The sequence below is a fragment of the Drosophila navojoa genome, chromosome 3 (assembly GCF_054131105.1).
Source record: "Drosophila navojoa isolate 15081-1374.11 chromosome 3, UAZ_NAV_1.0, whole genome shotgun sequence".
NCBI classification, from domain to species: Eukaryota; Metazoa; Arthropoda; class Insecta; order Diptera; family Drosophilidae; genus Drosophila; species Drosophila navojoa.
Window position 1 is genome coordinate 23,349,205 of NC_142891.1, and position 23,037 is coordinate 23,372,241.

A 23,037-nucleotide genomic window follows, 5' to 3' on the forward strand; every position below is an offset into this window, starting at 1 on the left:
GACCAGACCACACATTATGTAAATTTTTTTTTTCGCATTTTTTGCAAGCAGATTCTGTGATTTACACATTTTGTCTGGACACAGGTGACAACAGCTGCTGCCGCTATTGACAACGGTTACTTAACTTCGCATTGGCGCTGACTACGATGAAGATACTCGAATCCACCCGAATCTCTTTCGGCGAATAACTCACTCATTCACCTTTGCAGTCATCTCCAGATGATATGCCTTAAAAGCGAGGCACATTTTTTGCTGATTCTGCTGTGCGCCTTTTGCTTGCTTCTCAGACACATAGATGCTATGTTTAATTTTACTACCTTTCCCCTTCCCGGTGAGCCTCTCTGAAATGTGGAAAAGAAATTTTCAATTTCTTATGTTACGTTTAAATTATACCCATACCCTGTGTGCTCAAATATGAAAGGCGGATTGAATTTTGTAAGAGGCTAAATTTTTTGCTTCATAAAATATTTAGCTATTTTAAGAGTCTATCTTAATTTTTAGTTGAAGCACAGTCTATATCATATAATATCTAGAAGTGAAAGTTTACAGGATATCTGTTAGTCGGCTACTATTCCTGTATTCCTGTACATTCCTACGTGAACTGCCGTGTGCTTTTGTTACAATTTATGTAACTTGCTATGGCATTGTGCCTTGAACAATGTCTGCATACAGAAACGTTTATCCATATATACATACATATATCTGAGCGTATAATATAATTGTACATGGGAAAATTGTCTAAGAGTGAGCTCCATACTTGCATTTAAACAGGGTGAGACGGCTAACTAACTACAGAAAATTTTAATATATATAAAAAATTATATTTCACTACCGTAATAATTAGTAATACATTTATAAATAATAATATAATTAATTAGAGAATATAGGCGTTGTAGTTCTTTCAGATAAATATCTATATTTCAATAGAATATATTTAAATATAAAAATATAATTAGATAAGTTCATCATATTACAAACTAATATTGAAAATCATTTTATTCAAATAGTTTTTTCTTAGCATTTATTATATTATTCCCATATTTAAAGATATCGTAATTCGATGTCACTGTATAATAGTTGCCAAGGGATTCATTTACACATACATGTATGTATATATACCCCGAGCCACGCCCACTCACACTGTGCTTCAGACACCAGCTAGCAGTTAGTTGGTGCTTGTTTGAGTAAAATAAACGCCATATTGTAGACATTGTTAAGGTTTTTGAAAATTTTATAATTAATTTTCTGGTTAACATGTTTTTCATATGTGTAAATATGCGCAAAATCCATACAATAAACGACCTTACCTCTCACTCCCCCCCGGCTGCCTTTGTATACGATGTATGCTTGTCATAGTTGTTATTGTAGCTTTTGCTGCTTCGGAAAGTTCAGGATGTGTGGATGTTTACAAAGAAAAGCCTTTTGTACAAGTATCAGATTCCTGTTCTGATTAAAAAAGAAACTCGGTTGAAGGCAGCGGGGTGAGGGTAGTGCTAGTGGTATGGGGTATGGTAAGGGCTTGTATTCTGTGGTTCTTATGCACGGCGAACCCTCATTCTAGACATTTTCCTTGCAAGCTACATATATTTATTAAAAATTTAAGCATTGTAAATGATTGTCTGCTCATGCCAAGCGTTTTGTGCGAAGTCCTACATCGAGACAAGCGTCTTGCGGCGCCATGACTCGATGATTTAGCGCCAGCGATATTAAACATTAAGGCATTAAAGTCCATCACAATAGGCAACATAGAATTTTGTATATAGGCCTCGGCGCATTTGATTGTTTCTTACGTCATTTACTTAAATTCAATTTGAAATCAAACTCTTTCTCAGTCGGCCCGATGTGTTTGATACGGCTGCTCTTAGAAATTGAGTCTGACTGACATGACCCAGTCGATTGGCAGCAAAAGTGTTTCGTCATGCTGCTGCTGCCGTTGCTGCTGCTGCTGCTGCTGCTTTCAGTGACTCTATCAAATGGCACAGTCGTCCAAGATTTTTATTTTTTATTCAAGTTCTTACAACTTGGCTTCAATTTATTCTTTTGCCATTCATTTGGTTGCCGCTCTGTATCCTTTTTCTTTATTATTGATTCAATGTTTCGTGTTTCGTTTTTTGTGGATGTCATGCGAAGTGATCCATCTTAATTCGTAAAACATTCGTCATCAGTTTTCGGCAACTCTATTGTGTAAGACGATTTTTTGGTTGAGTTTTTCATTGTTTGTGCATTTTAATTTGTCAGCGCCATGCGCAAAACGTGTTGCATAGAGTCGGGCGCATGGGCAGCTGTAGAAGCGAGCTGATCGATGACAACACTATTTGCAGGGATATGCACTACATGATGGATGGATGTGGCTTGGATTGGTTTTGGTCTGGACTCTTCTACGGGTTGGCCGAAGGGGCTTCAATTTAAATTGAAAGTATGCCGCACTTAAGGCGAGAGAATATTTCATTTATTATTCAATTTAGAAGATTAAAATTTTCTTGAGAATGGTATATAAAATGAGATATTGATAATAATTTTATATGTGTATATTTATTTATATATATTTTAAAGTACAAAATACTTATAAAATAAATATAAATTTTATATATACATTTGTATGTATATAATTTTAGGTTTATGTTTGAAAAAATGCTCAATAGCTGTCGCAATCCATAATGTGGAATTTAGGTCTATCAAGCTTTCTTATATTTATATTTCTTAAAATATTTCATATAAATATCCTTAATATATAGTAAATTTGAGTTTTATTGGTAGCCTACCTTACCATATTAGAGCCCAAATATGATTTTCCCATTTCATGAATATTTAATCATATCGGAAACTTATCCAGACACAATCTGAAATGCTGAAACTTTGTTTTGCTTTGGCTTCTGGCTTCACACTCTTATCTATTTGTTCATATGCCAGACGCAATGAGTGCTCGTAGTTTGTGACTCGAATAACCCTAAGAAATTAGAATGCAACCCTTTGCTGTTTACTGTCTACCAAGAGAAGTGAATGTCAAACGCGGTTTAGTGATACGTCATCGTGATTTGGCAAATTTGACAGCTGATAACAGATATTGTGAAATCGTGGAGGGTAGGTAGGCATGAAGATGAGGCAACCCCTTTTGGTAAATTTTCGCATACATTATCTAAAATTTATACAATATTTGTTTGATTTAACTCATTCACTTTTTTCAATGGATTGCCTGCTAACAGAAGCCGAGATTACGGAGATGATATGCAGGAATTTGAAGCAAGCAAGCAACAACTGAACCAACAACAACAACAACATCAATTAGAACACTTTGGCATAAACACAACCCGAAGACGTTTCTTGTGCGTGTCACACACAGATTTCTCATGCAGTCGCAAATCGAACTGCCAAATTGTTGTTGATATGTTGTGCGTGTGTAACAGTTGTACAAATTGAATGGATACGAAGAGCAGCAGCCGTTCTGCTCCTCTGTCATCTCTATACACAAAATGACCAAAAATTGAATTATCAGTGGTTAGTGCATCAAGCTTAATTCGTTTTGGCGCTGTACGCGTGCGCACGCAATTTCATTTGCGGGCTCCCCTGCCCGCCAGCCATGAAGACCCCACGCGGGGGCCTGAACACAAGCAACTGACATAATCATGAAATATAGGCACGCAGTAATTCTCTATATATCTTCTCTTGACTTAAGAACAAGCATTGCCATAGTGCTGTAAACTCTTAGATAGTTTGAAGATGATAGTGACATATTCTATGTAAAATCTGTACTTTATACGACTATACTTTATAACTAATATTTGACAGGTTTGGCGCCCATAAATGAGAGCTGTAGGGTTAAGGGTGGGTTAATTTAATTTGCGGGGCTTAGAATAGACACAAACAGCCGCGAATAGATAAATATATATTAAAAATTATTATTTAACAAATACAAAATTTTAGAAAATTATATCAGTATATATATTTCTTTTATTTAAAATCAATTTTTCTTTGAGACACTTAAGTGTAAATATATTTATATATTATATCAGATTGGAGCACTTAATTAAATTTAATGTACATTCTAGCGAATAGAATAAAGTAAATATCATATTAAAATAAATAAAATAAAATCATATTTTTACTTTGAATGAAAATATAAATATAAAATATTAATAAAGTTATATTTTTCTGTCAATGAATTATTATAATATTTATAAAATAATAATAAAAGTATTCATTCATTTTGAATTTGGCCGGGCCCCGTGCAACGTCAGAATTGATTTCTTTTCTGGCATTTCGTATTCGAATTTATAGATAGCTCTCGCATTGAAAAATATTGGCACACTACGTTTATAGATGTTTACAATTGAAATGGAAATGCCACGAGCTGAGCATAGCAGGGGAATTTTTACGACTGTTTATTTGTGCATCTAAACATTCTGAATGGGGAATCATAAGTCCTGTTAGTGTTGCCGGATACCCCAAAAACGTAAACGTTGCACACGCTGGGTGGTAGACATCGTTGTAAAACATTTTGATTATAATGATATACTGCAAAGTATTTTTTGAATTATTGCATGGCGCACAGTGTGTAATAAAATCTCTGGCAGACTCGATACCAATTCCCGATCCCGATCCCGATCCGATGGATGGGTGTATGTGTGTAGTTTTTATTGTTTTTATACTCATTCACGAAGTGAATTAGTATATTGGTTTTGTGCAATGTCCGTCTTGCTGTCCGTCCGTCTGTCCGTCCGTCCGTCCGTCCGTCTGTCCGTCTGTCCGTCTGTCCGTCTGTCCGTCTGTCCGTATGAACGCAGTTCATTTCGCCGCTATTGAAGCTAGAGACTTGAAATTTGGAACACATACTCGTGTATAACTCCGATTTATAAAGTGTTAAAATTTTCCCGATCCGCCCACTAGGGGCGTGGCAAATCGGAAAATGCATTTTCCGATATACCAGAAATCATGTTAGTTGAAGAGCTAGAAAGTTGAAATTTGGTATGTAGATCCGCGTTGACCCCCCAAGTCCAAAAAGCTATGGTGGATATATCTACGCCCATTGGGGGCGTGGCAAATCAGATAAAACTGTATCTCCTAAAGTTCTAAAGCTAGAACGTTGAAATTTCGCACGTGAGCTAATGCTATAATTCTATAATGACTGATTAAAAATTTGTATGTCTACGCCTAATAGGGGCGTGGCAAATCGGCCCTGAAGATATAGTGATTTTTCAAATTTGGCTATATTTTAGGCACTATTGATGCTAGAGACTTGAAATGTGGTATATATACGTGAGTTGACCTCCCAAGTCCAACAAGCTATAGTGGATATATGTCCGCCCAAAGGGGGCGTGGCAAACCGCAAAACTTTATATCTCCTACAGTTTAAGAGCTAGAAGCTTCAAATTTGGATAGTTGTAATACTGGTAACCTCCTTTATCGATGCCCCAAAAATAATTGTCACGCCTCTTTGGGGGCGTGGCATATCGAAAAATACCCTGTAATTTTCACATTTTTTGAGCGTAAGCATTCAAATTTTGCATTTACGTTACCGTTAGCTCTTTCTAAGAACTGGCCAAAAATGAGGTGTCTACGGCCATTAGGGGCGTGGCAATCGGCATTTGTAGTATCAAATTGCGACATTTATATGCTTGAGCTATCTATGTATGTACATGTATATACAAATAGGCTTAATAGGCATTGATAACACGGAAGGAAACATTTTTATAAAATTTAAAAATAAAATTTAAATATTTAAAAAATATAAAAGAAACTAAAATAACAAAATATGCAATTTACAAAAAAGAGTTTTCCGCGGGATTTGAACTCGCACCCAAGTCATGTTTGTCAAAAGAACAAAAACAAATTGAACCGGCGCCTTTGCTGACAGCGCCATCACCTATTGTCGACGGATGCAATTAAAATGAAATCCAAAAATAAGATTCTTGTTATGAGAGTAGCGGATGGTAAATTCAAGAACAAAGCAAAAACAAATCAGTCTCATTTCAACGCTAGAGTATGCATTTATGTGTACATACATACACACATACAAATGAGCGCGTGCTTAAGAAACGCTGGAATGTTACATATGCGTGCAGACTTATGTACATACATATATGTACATGCATAAATGCGTACATATGTACATATATAATAATATTTAAGAAGAACAATTTAACAATTTTAAACTTATAAAATTTTTTAATTAGAAAAAAGAATAAAATAAAAAACAAAATATGTATGAAAAAAAATATACAACATTGAAGGGGCCTTGAACCTCCGCCGCTGTAACATAACTTGCGACGCCTCTATCACCCACGCTATCGTTTTGCTTGACAATCTAGTAGCTAAAATACAATAAACTAATAACAGAGCGTCATCTGACAAAACTACAATAACAGCTAGAAAATCCAGAAATCAATCACAATTCTTAGAATGCTAAAAAGCGCGCTTTTGTAATGTAAGCAAACGCTTAAGAATCTGCAATAGGTGTGACCGAAAGCTATTAACGAAAATTACCATACATTTGTACTCAAAAAGTGCACGATCAATATAATAATTATCGATTACTCGATAAAAATTACCAAAAGCTACAATATAATCAAAAAGCATAATTGTTTTGTACTAAATTTTTTAAAGCCAAATTAAATTTGAAATAAGAATAAATGCCCCTTTGTAAACATAGCATCATGTATACGGACTGTGAATGAGTATTCCGCAGTCGGTAGCGCCCGACTGCAACGTTCTTACTTGTTTTCCCTTGATTTAATTAAGACCAGGCAAAGCGTGCCGCCAGCGTCGCTGTTGGCCATTTACTTGGCATTTATTTGTTTGTTTTAGGCGCGTCGTCATCAGCATCAGTCTGCCTCCTTTATACATTATAGCCAGCCCCCATTCAGTCCAGTATTTCAGTCTGTCGGTCTGCCAGTCTGCCAGTCTTTTGCAGCCAGATAGTCGCTCTTAATCTCCAACAGTTTCACACGTTGTATCCATCCATCCATCCATCCAGCCATCCATACATGTTTTGTTTCGTTTTTAGTGTGGCAATTAAAAGTTTGAAAATGTTTACGTTCATTCATTGGTGACCGCAAGACCAAAGGAAATCGTTTCACTCTGTTTGTCTACAACTTTAAAGTGCACATACATGCGCACATATAAATTTGCTAATTTTGTAAATTTGATTCAGCTCATCTGATTTAATACTATTGCAGTTTAAATCTACAGAATTACTTTGATTGAAATCTAAAATATATTTCGAATGGGTTTCTTCAAATGATATCTCTCTAAGATAAACAGAGCAGTCTACACTTGTGTACCTGACGAGTGAGCACTCTGTATTCAGCTCACTTAGCTCATATAGCATATATTATTTATGATTATTGTATGTACTTAAATAAGGACAAATATATATTTTATAAAATCTCCTCATCTATATCTCAAATGTAAACAATTTCTCACATATAATTATTATACATGAATGTCAATTGAAATTCTGTATTGAAATCGCGATAAGTTTTCACTTGGCATGGCAAGGGGCACAGGGTATCTCGCCTTATTGGACACTATCGTATGAAGCACTCTTACTTGTTTATTTATGCGTAAGCTATTAAACGCCACACACACACACACACGTTTCTTCATTAATTCCACGTGTTTATTTGTTTAAAATAACCTTTTATGACGCAGTGGCGCTACAACTTATTATGGTCGTTACACACATGGTGGTACGCACACACATATAACCACACATGGACATCCACACACAGCATACATTTGTGATGGTGAAATGAGTGCGAGTTGGAAAAGGCGACTCTAGAACTGTGTATTACATGGTTAGCTATCCACATCATAGAGAAATGCATCGCTGCCGACAGCTAATTGAATTTAATTGGCGCGAAAAATCGGAATAAAAATAAACAAAACTTTTAGTTTTTAACACAATTTTTCTTTCTCTCTCTTTCCCTTGCTTCCTTCATTTACACAACGTTAATTCGGTTACTATTTATGGCAAATTTATTTGGCGTGTTGAAAAAACAAAATGGTAATAGCCACAATATTTATACATAGCACCTGATTGAATGAATATTTAATTAATGAAACAATTTCTTCTTTATTTTCTAAAAAGAATTAGAGATGGAAAGATTTGGTGTCTATAGCACTAGAATTTGGATTAGAAATTGGCTGTATAGGCAATGTTTAGTATTTTCAGATATGATCATTCAAGACAATAAGGAATCTTCTTCTGTATACAATCATTTGTTTGTCCATTCCAAGTATAAGAAATAAGTTCTGCAATAAAGATCCTCCGAGTAAATTTATGCAATCTTCTTTCATTTCCCATTCAAGTTTTTTCTAAATGGCAACAGCAACAATAACAATGAATATTCCGAATAATAATGACCCTGACGGCCACGAACTGGGTGTTAAAAATATAAAAACGACTGAAGAGCTCTCAGCAGAGTGCTGCAAAGCATTGGCGCTCTGGCGCCAGTTGGTAGTTAGGGATCCACATTGGGCACTAGGCTTAAATCATGTTGTGTGACAACCCGCTGACTATTGAACGAAAATGACTTTGGACGGCTAAAACGGTGGTTTTTAAAAATATGAAGTCGATTAACAAGGCTGAAACAAACATGTGTCTCGGCTCAACAGGTCCATAAAATCGCGTGATTTATTTAAAATTAACAAAGCAATAAAACAACTGAGTCAAGAATAATGGACCTGAACAATAAGCAAGACAAACGAAGGTATGGAATTTGTTTGTGGAGGAAAGAGTTTAGTTTCGGAAAAAGTTAATAATAAAATGATTTATTTATGAAGAAATTATCAATACAGTTTGAATAAATAATAAAGTAATATCTTGCATTAATTAACAAACCAAAATTAGCCTATCATGATTTCATACAACAAATCTCTTATTTCCATAAATTATACTCAATTGAAGATACTTGCAAAGAAAAAAGCTTCTTCAAAACGTATAAAAAAAGTTCTCTAAGCATGGCGACAGCACTGCAGCTAATAATATCAGTGCTATCTGAGTTTTCGCAAATTGACCAAATCCTGACTTAAAGCAACGTACATGCATGCATGCATTTCTTATCGCCCTCGTGGACATCTTCGACTAACCAAAACAATACAACGCGCAATCAGCGACACTTCATCGGCCACCGCCAACAACAGAAAAGAAAAAAAATACACAAAACAAAAGGACACAGAGCGTAATGAGGGCGAAAATATCTTTATTTAAAGAGGTAGAGACCCATGCTGGCGACTGTGAGCCTTCCACAGAAGGCAGCAGCCGCAGCAGCAGTCGCAGCAGCCGCAGCAGTAGCAGCAGCTTGGCGAGCTTGGCGAGCAGCCGGCATGGGGAAGCATACATAGGCAACATATTTGTCATTCGCATGGGGCGCAGGCTGCCAATAATCGCAAAGCAAATATCATGCAGAGGTCTTGTTGCGCCACTACCGCCAATGTGACAAGCTACCGAAGGAGCTGTAATCGGGCGTCTGGAGGCAGGAGTTGGAAATCGGTAGTTGGAGTCAAGCTATGAGCAGCAGACACGATCTTTCTGTCGATGGCATATAGCAGAAACCAGGCATCTGAGACTGTAAAGCTGGCCACAGATTTTTGCTAAACAATGCCATGTTTACAACTTGTAGACTCTGTTTTGTTTTGTTTGTGTGTGTGCGTATGTGTATAAGTGTTTTTTTCTTCAATTTTTCTCATTTACTGAAGATACCTTCAGCCCTAACTAAGGACCTATTTCTGAGTGTGTGTGTGTGTGTGTGAGCTTCATCAAGATCTGGATAGACGCCGCCACGATCAATTGCCACTAAATGCATATTTTGCATTCAGCAAGGGCATTGCGCCAATTGTGAATATTTTATAGTTTCGTTGCGCTAAATGAGAACACGATTCCGGGATAAATTTAATAATTGACTAGAGACATTGAGGAACTGATAGTAACTGATGATATATCATTTCTGATTATTATTATTATTATAGTTTCAATTAAATTCTTGTGAAATTAAATGTGTGAATACAAATTATGATTATGTCTCAATAAATAAGATGAATATTAGTTTAGTACTTGTAAAATTGAAATAATATTTTATTAATAATCGTATAAGCCATTTCAGCTTCCGCATAGTTATAGTAATCATTTAATGCCAACCCATTCTCGTGCAATGCATTAGCTGTTATTGTCACTGAAACAATAACTTAATTTAGTTGTTTATATTCGTGTCGTTGTCAGATGAAATTGAAATTGTTCACTAGTCATCGATCAGCAATCGGGTTCTCTCGCTGGTGTCCAACTGTGGACTTGGGCTTCTGTAAGTTCACAAAGGCGAAAAGCGAGGGAATGGCCTATTGAGGCTGGCCAGAGCACAAACGAGTACGGGTTCGGGTATAGGTACGGTACTGAGTATGTATATATTGGGCTTGTAAAACGTTTTGCCAATTATGCAGGAAATTTTATCAAGTGTGCCCGACTAGCATATATCGAGTACCCAAAGTACCTATTTTACCCAGGCATGCGAGAGCTAGCTGAGGGAAAATATTCATCCAGCTGTTGTGTTTATTTACTCGCTAAACATCATGCACATCTTGAAGCACTCGATGCAGGGTATAACAATTGGCTGGCGCAAGCAGAGTCGCGGCATGTGCCGAAATCTCTGTAAATCTCAACGGCATAGCAAGCTGAGCCAAAGGGAACGACGAAAAAAACATTCAAGCAAGATCGTAGCAAGGCGAAAAAGATAAAGGCGTTTCACTGCTGGGTGCCATCGAAATCCAAAGCGCAGAAAGACAATTTAACCCAGATCCCCGAGCCCCGGTCCCCGTCGGCCGTGGCCTGATCATGGAGACCGAGTCCAAATACAATGCTACAACATAAAAGCAGTAGTTGTGCCCAGAGGCTAATGAAATAATTTGCGGCGCATTTTAGTTTACAACTTTGTAATTAATTAGTAAAGCGAACTGACAGACGGCTAGCTGTGGCAGCCAGCGACAGAATTTGCAATTCCAACATTTGGTAAAATGGCTACTTGGCTACTATATATATATATATATATATATGTATATATGGATGTATGCTTGTACATATGTATGCGCATTTGCATTAGAGAAGTCGATATTTGATAGCACGCAGCATGGGGAAGCGATCGCCGGTGCACTGACCTCGGAAATCATCCAGAGTCAAGTCGAACAGTGCAATGCCACCGAGATTCTTGGCGCGCACATATTGCGCCTTGCTGGAGGCGGTTTCCGGATCGTCATAGCTAACCCACAGTCCATAGATGCCATTCTCATCGGCGGCGCGATAGGCGTAGCTGCCATAACGCTTTGTGGGGTCAGAGACGCGTTTGATGGGCGCCGCGTGGCCTTTGGCATTAACATTGCTCGGATTTGGCAGCAGTGCACATATCTCGGCCCAGCTGAGGAGTCCCTCGGTCTTGGTTTGCGGCCCCGCATGTGCTGGCCCATCAGCAATCTGCACCGGCTGTCCGCTGCTGCCAGAGTCAATCGTTAGCTTCCAGGCACGTCCGTAACTGGCAATGCCGATATTCAGTTTGCTCGCAGGCACGCGTTGCAGCAGCCAATGCTCCATTTGAAAGTTGACATTGTAATGGGGCAGGCGATTCTGTCCGAATGCCTCGTAGAGTGGAGCAGAGTAGTCCGCTTCCTCTGGGTTGCGGGCGGGCGTCAGAAAGTCGAATGTGGCGAGGTTGATGAAGTCAACATTTTGAGCGATGACAGGTGCATCGAAGTACCCTGTAGATCGAGAGTAGATGTGATGAGTGGAGAAGTTAAGCACACACTTGGACAGACTTACAGCTGGAGTTGACATTGGGTAGAACGGTAAGACTTAGCAGCAAATCGTTCGCTTTAAATGCGGAGTTCAGACCCATAACCAGGCTTGTCATCTGTGTCTTATGGGTCTCAGCATCGGGGTCGACTATGAAATCGCCGGTGAAGAATTTCTTAAAGCTTTTCCATACCATGCCGGCTTCTGAGTGAACCTTCCGTGGCTTGTTGCGTGGCAGCTGGAAAGCGAGATCCAGACCATCAAAATTGAAGCGTCGTATGATATCTTTAGCCGAGTTGATGAAACGTTCTTGGGCCTGAGTGCCAGCCTCTAGCAGCTTAACATATTTATCATCTTGCTCCAAATCACGGTCACCTCCTACACTTAACAGAAATTTAATATATGGATATTTCTCTTTAAGCGCTGTTATTTGAGCAAAGTGACGGCGATCAAAATCGAGCGGCTGATTTAGACTTTTCATCTCATAGGTGTCCGGGTTGATGCCAGCGTAGCCATATATCACGTGAGTGCAAAACTGCAGTGCTAGCTCCAAGTCCGTAAAAGTGAATTGAGCGAGACCTAACAGAGAGCGGACAGGCAGAGGGAGAAAAATTGAACCAAAAAAAGTGTTATGTGGAGAGCAATATACAATACAAAAATTTATGTGTATGTGTGTGTGTGTGTGTGTGGTTGAGTGTGTATACATACATACCTTGTCGCTCATAACCTGCCGAGTCGTAGTAACAAATCAGACGCGGAGCAGCTGCTGTGTGCGACGGCAGCTCTGAGAGCAGCACAGTCAACGTTACGCCGAGCAACAGAGAGCGCATTGTATCAGAGTTGGAGAGAGAAGATCACAATGAAATACGTCCGTACGAAACGAGACACAAATCGCAACTAAATTCAAATGACAACGGAACTCGAATTTAAATGAGCTTTGCCGTAGACCGACTGGGTCGAACCATAACCTTCACATATATGTATGTATGTATACTATCAACAGATTTCTCTGGAATTCTTTGTTTGGTGTGCACTGCAATTTTAAGTATATTTAGGGCGTTGAGTTCAATCCCGCTGTTCGTAGCGCACCTAGCGTTTTCTAAGAATTACGATTGATTTTTAGATTTACTAGAAGATTTTGTGAGATGACACGCTTAGCGACGGTTCAAGACCAGTTCGATCCTATATTTGTTTCATACATACATAGTTCGGAAGGAAGGTGAATATTCAATATTGCCGAAAAGATTGCGTTCATATGGACAGACGGACAGACGGACGGACATGCACAACACAAATATACTCATTTCACTTTCGTGAACGAGTACAATAAGATATAATAAGCAGCTTCACGATAAGAGCCAACAACAATTTTGTTTATTGTTTAAATTTATAAAAATATTTAGTTAGTGAGTCTTAAATGAAGCGAAAACAAGAAGAAATTTATAAGCGAAGAGTATTCATCATCTGTTTATTATTTGATAATGCTTTTATATGTATATGTATGTATGTATAGTACAATTTACAAGCGGTACTTAATGGAGCGTAATATTGGGTATCTGTCATTGGTGCACTGTCCCCGGAAATCATCGTAGCTTAGGTCGAATAGAGCTATGCCGCCCAAATTATTGGCACGGACATAGGCCGCTTTGTTAGATGCTACTTCGGGGTCGTCGTAACTTATCCAGAGACCCTCAGTTACGGCTCCGTCAACAGCGCGATAGGCGTAGATACCATAACGCTTAGATGGATCACCTACACGTCGCAATGGCGAATCGTTTCCCTTGAGATATTGATTTTGTGGATTGGGGAGCTTGGCGCAGATCTCTGGGAAACTGAGCAGCCCAGGCTTCTGTGATTGCAAGCCTTCCGGGGCAGCTCCCTCGGTGTGTGGCACCACAGGTGTACCTTCCAGGCCAGATTCGCTAGTCAGTTTCCAGGCATTTCCATAGCTAGCAACACCCAAATTGAGTTTGCTAGCGGGGAATCCTTGCTGTAGCCAATATTTGACTTGAAAGTCGGCATTGTAATGTGGGAGACGATTCTGGCCCGGCAGCTCGTATAGTGGAGCTGTATAATCCGCTTCTTCGGGGTTACGGGCGGGTGTTAGAAAATCAAAGGCAGCCAAATTGACGAAATCGGCAAGTCCGTTCAATGCAGGTATATCAAAGTACCCTGTAAAATATCGAATGTTCAAGCAACTTCACATTTGGCAAATTAACAAATGACTTTGAGTACTCACACGTCGAGTTGACGTTGGGAAGCACCGTCAAACTGAGCAAGAATCCATCGTTACGTAGGGAGTTCTTCACATCGCGCACGAAAGCCGTGAACTGCTCCTTGTGCAGGGCCGCATTTTCGTCAACTATGAAGTCGCCAGTGAAGAGTTTCTTGAAACTCTTCCAGACCGTACCCAGCTCGCCGTGCACCTTTCGGGGCTTGTTACGTGGAAACTGATAAGCCAGATCTAGGCCATCGAAGCCATAGTTCTTAACCAACGAGTAGGCCGATTGGATAAAGGCTATCTGTCGCAGCTTTTCTCCTTCGAGAAGCTCAATGTATTTGTTTGGATGTTCCGGATCGATGTCACGATCGCCGCCCACGCTGAGTAGAACTTTAAGGTGTGGATATTTTCGCTTGAAAGCTGTTACTTCCGAAAATTGATGTTTATAGATGTCCAAGTTTTCATTCAAGCTGTATGCTTGGTAGTTGTCGCCACGAATGCCCAGATAACCGTAAACCAAGTGCGAACAGAACTGCAAGGCTATCTCCAGATCTGGATTCAACAGTTTGCCCAAACCTACAACGATAATTGGACGTATTAGGAAATAAATAAGAATGAAAAAATATGAAATATCGTAGAGCTTAAGTTTATTGTATAAATGGGTGTTAAGGAGGCGTGGCCGATAACACCGAATATTGGCTATCACTATCGATCAATCGACATGGGACTTAGGGCATTTTTCAAGCGGGCACAGCCACCTACATCCAACACTCTGACTTGTTTATGTATGTGGAGTCACGTTTACACATTGTGTGACTATTGAAGCTTGCTTGCAATGTTTAAGGTGCACAGCAAGCAAACTTGTACGTATTTTTTCCATATTTTAATTTTGTTATTATTTCAATATATCTTTGTTTAAATATTGTATAACAAATATGAACTGACGCTTAAGTATATCGAATTTATTATTTCTTTTATTATACAATACTCGCCTCAGTTCTCAGTAATCGTAAAATTGTATCGTAAAAACCTGAAAGCTCCAGTAATAGCTTGAAATCTGTATACAGATCGAGTGATAATCGGGTATTCCCTATTACTTAATTCGTAATCAGGTGCAAATTAGTTTACATAAGACACATTGAAAACAGTATTAGTGTAAAATACAAATGAACTATTACAGAGCCAATAACTGGAATATAACGAAGACAAAAACAAATTTTCTATGTATGCTAAATTTAAAAAAAAATGATATAAAGTAAAGTACACACAGATATTTAGTTTAAGAGCTTATTTGATTTGAACTATTTAAGTAAAAACGACATTTGCCAGAAAAACAATACAAATTTTCCATTGTCCACCATATGTGGGATAACTGTCCACTGTGGACTCAATTAAGAGCAAGCGAGCGACAACAACAAGCTCGTTGAATTCAAACTTGGAGATGTTCATTATTCACTTAAAGTGTAAAACAGTTGTCCAAGAGAAAACAAAATGTGTTGAACAAAATAAATAAACATGGTTATATGATATGTGGGACTTATATAAAATTGATTTAAAAGGAAATTCAGCCCATTCGTTCACTCTGAAAAATAAAATAATATTTGAAAGAGCTTTCATAAATATTTTCAACGATTGTTTTTCAACTGCGGCTTGGCTTTTCACGCTTTTCAGCTTTCATGAATCTACTCTCGTTTTATTATTTGAATTTCGTTCCACTGTTCATAACTGCGTCACAATGTTAGTCACTTGTTGGGTCTCCAACGGAGAATTGTTGCTGGGGCAGTTGTCGCGTTGGTCTCGCGGCGAGTTGTACGCTCAGCTTTTGATTGCGAGCGCGTGGATTTAGTGTAAGAAGCGTACATAGGCTGTTGTGGTGTTTTGTATAACTGTCATGATTGGATTACAATTCTATATATATTATTGTCGGTAAGTTTGTCGCCCGTCAACCTCGTTCTCAATTGTTTGCCTTTAAATATTTTCCAAAACTATATTTTATGTTGTACGCTTACGTTTTATATTAGCGAGAGAGCGTATTTGTGAGCTCAGCTCTCTGCCGCTCTCGCGACTCAGCTGATAAGCCATTGACCTCTGGACTCAACCAACTGTCAGACTCTCGATATGTTTACAGTCTAGCTTGTTAATTAAGTAAAAAAAATACCCTTCGTATTATATACTAATATGCTACATTCGAATATATTATATGTAAAGTGGTGGTGTTATGCCTCTGAAATAATCTTTATCGTAAGCGAAGCTGGAAGCGTGCTTGCTCCCGACACACCCTGTATTCTCATTTGAGCAGTTTGTGTGGGCTTATCAGCATTACTGAACGCAATCAGCAGTGTTTTTCATTATATTTTTATATATTATATATACATACATTATAATTAAAATTAAAAAAGTATTGAAAGACAATATAAACTGAAATAAAAATAATGAATATAAATATATATGTGTACCTATATAACAAATTTTTCAAAGAATTTTAGAGTAGAGCTATGGCAACTACTTATTTCAAATTTTATATTATTTATATTTTTTATTTGTGTATAAACGAAATACTTCCGAGAACTCCTTCTCGTGTGTTAATATCCAATAAAATAAGTTAACACTTCCATTCATATTATAAATTATTTGTGGTTTGGATTTGAAGTCAAGCAGCATGACAATATTATTCTTCAATATTGACATTGAAATGGAAATTTTGTTGGCCATTAAATATAAATTGTTTTGTTAAACTGTAGCCTTACCCTCGCGCGTATAACTGGATGAATCATAATAGCATACTAGGTTCGATGCTGCCGTTGTCACAGTCACCAGGTAGCCCGTTAAAAACGAAAGTAAATATAACTGCCTCATGTTTAGCAGTGTTTAGCAAAATACGTATTAGACAATGTAGCACGACCGCAGCGATGTTTCAATGAAATCGAACTGAAACTGAAATGGAAACCGAAAACGGCGGCCGAGAAATGAAGCTGTCGACAGACGATGACGACACCAAAAGCTTCCTCCATTGAGAGAAACACACACAACATTTGTTTACTGCCAGAGCTGAGAAGTATACTGAGAGAGATAGAGAGAGAGAGAGAGAGAAAGAGAGAGAGAGAGAGAGAGAGAGGGGACAGAGTGAGAGAGAGAGAGCAAGTCGAGTCAAAAACAAGTTTTATTTTTATTATTATTTTACATATGCTCTTAGAATAGTTTAATTGCGTAATCAATGATATTGAGCCGATTCAGACGGCGAGGCCACAAGTCGAAGCATTGAATCAAGTTAGCTGATTAGAATTAAAACTACGAAATTCGTCAAGAGAAAAGCAATAATTTAGCCTAGAAAATATTTAACTGATCGAACAATCGGGAACTTCTGGCCCGTGCAAAGACCACGGAAGTCGTCGTAGCTCAGATCGAACAAGGCCACGCCGCCGAGACCCTTGTTTTTCGCGTATACGGCCTTGATGCCCGCAAAGTCGGGATCATCGTAGCTCACCCATAGGCCGTGTTCGCCCTGCTCATCGGCCGGACGTAGCGCGTAGTTTCCATATTTTTGCGTAAGATCTGTGACTTTTCGTAACGGCGCATTCGCACCTCGATAGATGGCCGTCTGGTTTTGCGGAAGCTTCGAGCAAATCTCTGGCCAACTGAGCAAGCCCTCGGTGCTGTTGATTTGCAGTCCACCATCACCCACTCCCATGGTGCATGGCACAACTGGCGCCCCACTCAGGCCCGAGTCCTTTGACAATTTCCACGCACGCCCATAGGTGGCGATGCCCAGGTTGATCTTTTGAGGCGGGCAGCGATGCTGCAGCCAGTAATTCAACTGGAAGTCAATGTTGAGATGAGGCAGCCGCTGATGCTCGTCGAGAAACATGATTGGAGCAGTATAGTCAGCTTCTTCGGGATTGCGCATGGGCGTATAGAAATCGAATGCAGCCAGATTAATGAAATCCATCAAGGGATGCAGCTTTGGCACATCAAAATACCCTGTAATATAAGAGTCTTTGTTATTGCTGTTATCTTAAATGAGGTTTGACGTTTCAACATACAAGTGGAGTTCACGTTGGGCAGCACCGTCAATGTCAACAGCAAGTTGGCATTTTTATAGGCCGATTTGATGTTTCTAGCCAGTTCAGAAAACTGATCCTTGTGCTGTGCTGCCAGTGGATCCACAACAAAATCTCCAGTAAATAGTTTCTTAAACTTTTTCCAGTAGGTGCCAATAGTTCCATGCACTTTTCTCGGCTTATTTTTCGGGAATTGAAATGCCAAATCCAGACCATCGAAACCATTTTTACGTAACAGCAGCATGCTGCTATCGATGAAGTTCTGCTGCTCGGTGCGATTCGCTTCGAGCAGTTCGAGATATTTGTTGGGATGCTGTTCGTCCACATCTCGATCTCCACCCACACTCAAGAGCACTTTCAGCTGCGGATATTTGGCTCGCAACTGAGTTATGTCCCTGAAGTGAAACATGTCCAGGTCGACATTTAAGCTGAACACCTCGTGAGTGCCTGGCTTCAGTCCAACATAGCCGTAGACCAGGTGGGAGCAGAACTGCAGCGCCAATTCCAAGCTGTGCGTATCCAGCTTAGCTAATCCCGGGCGCAAAAATGAGGTTGAGTCATAATAGCAAATGAGATTCGCACTGCTATTTGCAATGCTCAGCACGCCCAGCAGGCTGAACAATAATAATAATTTCATTTCGGACAATTATTAGCGGTACGTGTTAACTTTTTGAATGTATAATTGAAACTGTCTCAAAACGCTTTTATTTGTGTGCTAATGCTCAGTTGAGAATGGAAAGCTTATCTCAGCGCGCTGGCAGCTGACAATTGTTATGACGATGATGCCATTACCAGCGGCTTCGTATTACGAAGCATTTTCACGAGCTTATATAGAATAATAATTCATATTTGAAAAACAATTCACAGAATTCACAAAAGTAAACAAAGTATTATATTAGTTACGTCGCTGACTCAATTTTTGTGTTTGTTCTGTGAATTTGTGTGTAAGGAAATACAGTGTCTATTTCATTTATAATTCACTATAAATTACCTTATATACATATACATATACTTGACTTTAGCTTTTTGTTTTACTTTGATTAACCTCTTAAGTACTTCATTACATATGATCATCTTATGCTTGTATTTTAATGACTATATAAATATATACAGTCAAGAAATGATTCAAATATATGTTTAAGTATTTATATACATCTATATAGAATATTTACATGAGTTATTCTGACCATGTATGAAATATTAAATTACCTTTGTGAGCAATCACGTTGTCTGTCTGATAAGAATGAGATTTAAGATCTTGTACATAGTGATTCATACTATAGAATTCCTCTACAGACTTGAAGTCTTTTGTTGCATATGTATCAAATATATTGTAATCAACTTTATTATCTATATATTTAAGATAAAATCTATTTGGAGTTGAGCTCAAAAGAAATTTTCCATTAGGATTGCTGCCTGGAATAAATTCGTTCTGTAATACAATAAATACTAACCAAACTAATGCAATTTGTATGCCAGTAGAGTCCGAGACATGGAATGTGTGATTGATTTCGTTAATGAACGTATTAAAATTCTTCACAAGTAAAATTATGTATATTGAACGTATATTAAATATATCTATATGGTATATAAATATATCAGAACAAGTAATTGTTCATTATTAAGAAGACTTGCTATATAATATCTATATATTTTTCTCTTTGTTGCTGTCTATTGTTCGAGTATTTCGCTTTGCGAAGTACTTTGTCATCGTTTCGCTGATTATTGCCTAAGCTACGCGATTGCTGAGCTGCTTTTACAATAGAAGTAAGACAACCTGCTGTGCTTTAAACGTGTGTGATATAAACAAGGCAGCTGACAGTTGAGACAAATGGCGAAGCACTTAAATCAAAAATTAATTGAAGCATTAAATACCCAAAAGAAATACGTACAAACATTTGTGGGCTTACTCTTAGCCGGGTCAAAACTACAACCGTCGGTAAATGAATAGCAGTGTCGGCATGTGTGTGTGTGTGCGTGTGCGTGTGCGTGTGTGAGTGTGATTCGCATGTGTCACAACCAATTATACAAAGGACATGCGAGCATTATCTGCTAGGGGCTGCAAAAGAATGCCATCCTTGTACGTACTAGAGAGTAATCCTCACACGCTGCTTAGCGTTGACAAGAGGCGTATCACAATGCGAGAGGCGTGCTGAGTGTGCACGGAGGCGCATAGTTAATCTGAAAAGAGCCCTGATTTCGAGTGTGTGCATGTACATGGATATATGTATGTATATACATACATATCTGTATGTGTATGAATGTAGTGAGGCCCAATCGGTGTTAACATCTATGAGAATGTCTGTTATTGTTGTTTGATTAATATCAGCCAGAGCTGTGCGCAACCTATCTATACCCAGTCTGCTCTCTCAGATTAAATATTTGCTCGGCAAAATAGGTTAGCCAAATAGATGAGAAATATAATACTGGTAACATTGTCTATTATGCCTCTTGATGGCCATTGTCCAGCAACCGCAAATCTTTTATTCTCACACACACGCGACTGCATATACATAGCACTAATGGACCGCAGCTAGTGGCATATATTTACTCTTGACGTTGACTATAAGCAAATATTCAGTCCAATATGGGACTGGGCATCGGCAAATATATTGTCAGCCAAACTATAAAAGAAATCATTGCGAAATAGGCATTAAATGTGAAATCAGATACAAAGAGGACTCTCCCGGCCCTGCTGGTTCGCAAAGAAGTCTCCAATTAAAGTTGGCCGTTCATAATTAATAATTAATATGAAAAGAAGTAATTTAAAGTACACGAATTGACAACATAAAGTTGCCTGGCTGTTCTTTTCTTCAAATTCGAAGCCATTGTTTACCTCTCAGTGCTTGCCCGTCTTAGTTTGGCTTCTGTTCATATTACATTCTTTGTTTCTAGAGGTGGCTCCCCTCTTGGCATAATTAAGTCCAATAATAATTTTAACAAATACCTTTGCCAATTTAGGGCACCAGCCCCCATCGCAGCTTCCATAATTTCTATCTGCTGTGGCAGCAGGTGCACAAAGCCGCAAAGCATTTGCCTTTTTACCTATTTGTAATTAGAAAGCCAGGCAGCTTTGCTCTTGGTTGGTCCGTTTTCTTGGTCTGTTCGAGGGGCTTACTTACAATGCAATATGAGACACAAAAGGGAATTCAATTTTCACAAAACAATCGCCGTGAGCAGCGCATAGCACACCAAATGAAGAGTATAGCTCAATTGATGTGCATAATCAGTTTATCAGCTGAGTTTTCTTTCCTCTTGCAGTACTAAAGAAACAAAAAATTTGTTGAGGGTTGCTTCCAAAGCAGATTCATCATTGTCAAATGTGGCTTGACATTTTTTAAGGTTGGATACTAAGAAAAAAACGCTGAAAAATAAACTTTTTTGGGGGCTTTTGGGTTGGTCTCGTTAGTCCGGTGATATAATTAAAAATTTATAATGAATGTTATTTGCATTGGCCACAAAAAAGAAACAGCAACACGATGAGACGTCAAAATGTTTCTTAATATTGACGCGCATTTGTGTGCAAATAAAATTAAAGCACTCGCCATCCACCTAAAATAGGGCAGAAGGCATATCAAATTTTCAGTGCAGGGCTCGGCTCAGTTCATCAGTCAGCCGATGAGATAAATGAGGAGGGTGTTAATGTACCATGCAAATATCAAAGGGACGTTTGAGAAATGAAATTAAAAATAACAGTCCTCTGGCTAAACAACTTTCTGGCCACCAGAAACTCGGCGGCCAAAAGAAAAAAAGACGAAATTCATCAACATTGAGTTTTCTTTTATAAATAAATTCACTTAACAAATAATTCAGCTTAATCAAGAATTTCTCAGCTTCATATGATTTGAAATTTATTTCTAGTAGCTTCGTTAGCTGGAGTATAAAGGGCATTCGAAATATACAGAGCCTTTTCAATGTATTCTACTTTTTACATTTATTCATATTTTTCCTATGACGTTGAAACTCTGTAGACATCAGCATGCTTTTGTGTTCCTAGTAGAATTCATTTAAAATGCTAGTAAAATCAACTGGCTTATGTATGATTTACAATAGTTAATAGAGTTTAGAAAACACATACTCAATTCCAATTTAAGGATAAAAAGGTTTCCCAGAAGCCAAACCCCAAGCAGTGTCTGTGCAGTTGCTTTAAGATTCTTCAAACTTGAAAGACTTCACTCTTGAGGGTGACCTTCGTGCTGTTGCTCATATTCATTATAAGCTTTAATAACTGTTGTTTACCAGCGGCAAGTGTCAAAATACCGGTCAAGGGTTCAAGATTGACCAGCGGCTGGCACTGGCGCCTTCTGGTTTTCTGCTCAATTTGCTTTTGTCTCGATGTTCGGTATTGGGTTACCAGTTGCAGTTCAATGAGTTTAGCTTGGGCTCCTTTCGACGTTTCGACTTGATTCACCAATCTGCCAGGCCAGAGATCTCAAGTGTCAGCATGTGGTATTCATGAATCCTTACTTGGCGATGACAGTTGGTGAGCGTATTAAAAATCAAAATAAGTTCATATTAATGCAAATATCAATTATATTAAATTGGATCACAAGCCAGACTCGAGCTGAACACTCCATACTTCCTGCATCCTGTTCATCCTGTGCATCCCCAAACTGTGATCCTTGAGCTTTTAAATAACTTTGATTTTTTTTGTCTGCATTTTCTGAAATATTCATATGTTTACTTTCCATTTAATGGAAGTGCAATGTGTGCAAAGGCTGCTCCATGCTCCGGTACAGTAATCTATTTGGCCTCTAGCTGAAACTCGTCAAATATGTATGTATTTGTTTTTTCTTCATATTGTTAATTAGTTGGAAAGAAAATTGAAATATGTTGAATTAAATTATGAAGCATATAAATATTTTATCTAAAATATATATGAAAATATTATCATAAATAATAATTAATATGTTTAATTTTTATATATTTGTTGAAACCGAAAAAATTTTTAAGTGTAGTTGTCGTTGCCTTTTAGATACCCATTAAGA

The 23,037-nt window shown here is 38.2% G+C and overlaps 4 protein-coding genes across 4 annotated transcripts in view; 1 reads left to right on the plus strand and 3 right to left on the minus strand.

Moving 5' to 3' along the window:
- Nucleotides 1–10,903: 10,903 nt before the first annotated feature.
- Nucleotides 10,904–12,677, minus strand: Idgf3 (Imaginal disc growth factor 3). Its single transcript, XM_030385895.2, has 3 exons — nucleotides 12,483–12,677; nucleotides 11,798–12,349; nucleotides 10,904–11,736 (listed from the first exon to the last, which is right to left on the minus strand). Exons 1-3 carry the CDS (start codon nucleotides 12,598–12,600, stop codon nucleotides 11,084–11,086), a joined length of 1,323 nt encoding a protein of 440 aa, XP_030241755.1. The 5' UTR covers nucleotides 12,601–12,677; the 3' UTR covers nucleotides 10,904–11,083.
- A 532-nt stretch (nucleotides 12,678–13,209) lies between these two features.
- Idgf2 (Imaginal disc growth factor 2) lies at nucleotides 13,210–16,942 on the minus strand. The gene is made up of 3 exons (XM_030385940.2): nucleotides 16,739–16,942; nucleotides 14,010–14,567; nucleotides 13,210–13,942 (listed from the first exon to the last, which is right to left on the minus strand). Exons 1-3 carry the CDS (start codon nucleotides 16,845–16,847, stop codon nucleotides 13,290–13,292), a joined length of 1,320 nt encoding a protein of 439 aa, XP_030241800.1. The 5' UTR covers nucleotides 16,848–16,942; the 3' UTR covers nucleotides 13,210–13,289.
- LOC108649735 (uncharacterized) overlaps nucleotides 15,755–23,037 on the plus strand; it is a 37,523-nt gene continuing 30,240 nt past the window's right edge. Inside the window, exon 1 of the mRNA XM_030385937.2 lies at nucleotides 15,755–15,917. Coding sequence (XP_030241797.1) covers nucleotides 15,883–15,917 — 35 coding nt within the window. The 5' untranslated portion in view covers nucleotides 15,755–15,882. The remainder of the gene's footprint in view (nucleotides 15,918–23,037) is intronic.
- On the minus strand, nucleotides 17,134–18,784 carry Idgf1 (Imaginal disc growth factor 1). Its single transcript, XM_030385941.2, has 2 exons — nucleotides 18,032–18,784; nucleotides 17,134–17,969 (listed from the first exon to the last, which is right to left on the minus strand). The coding sequence occupies exons 1-2, from the start codon at nucleotides 18,684–18,686 to the stop codon at nucleotides 17,311–17,313; spliced, it is 1,314 nt and encodes a 437-aa protein (XP_030241801.1). The 5' UTR covers nucleotides 18,687–18,784; the 3' UTR covers nucleotides 17,134–17,310.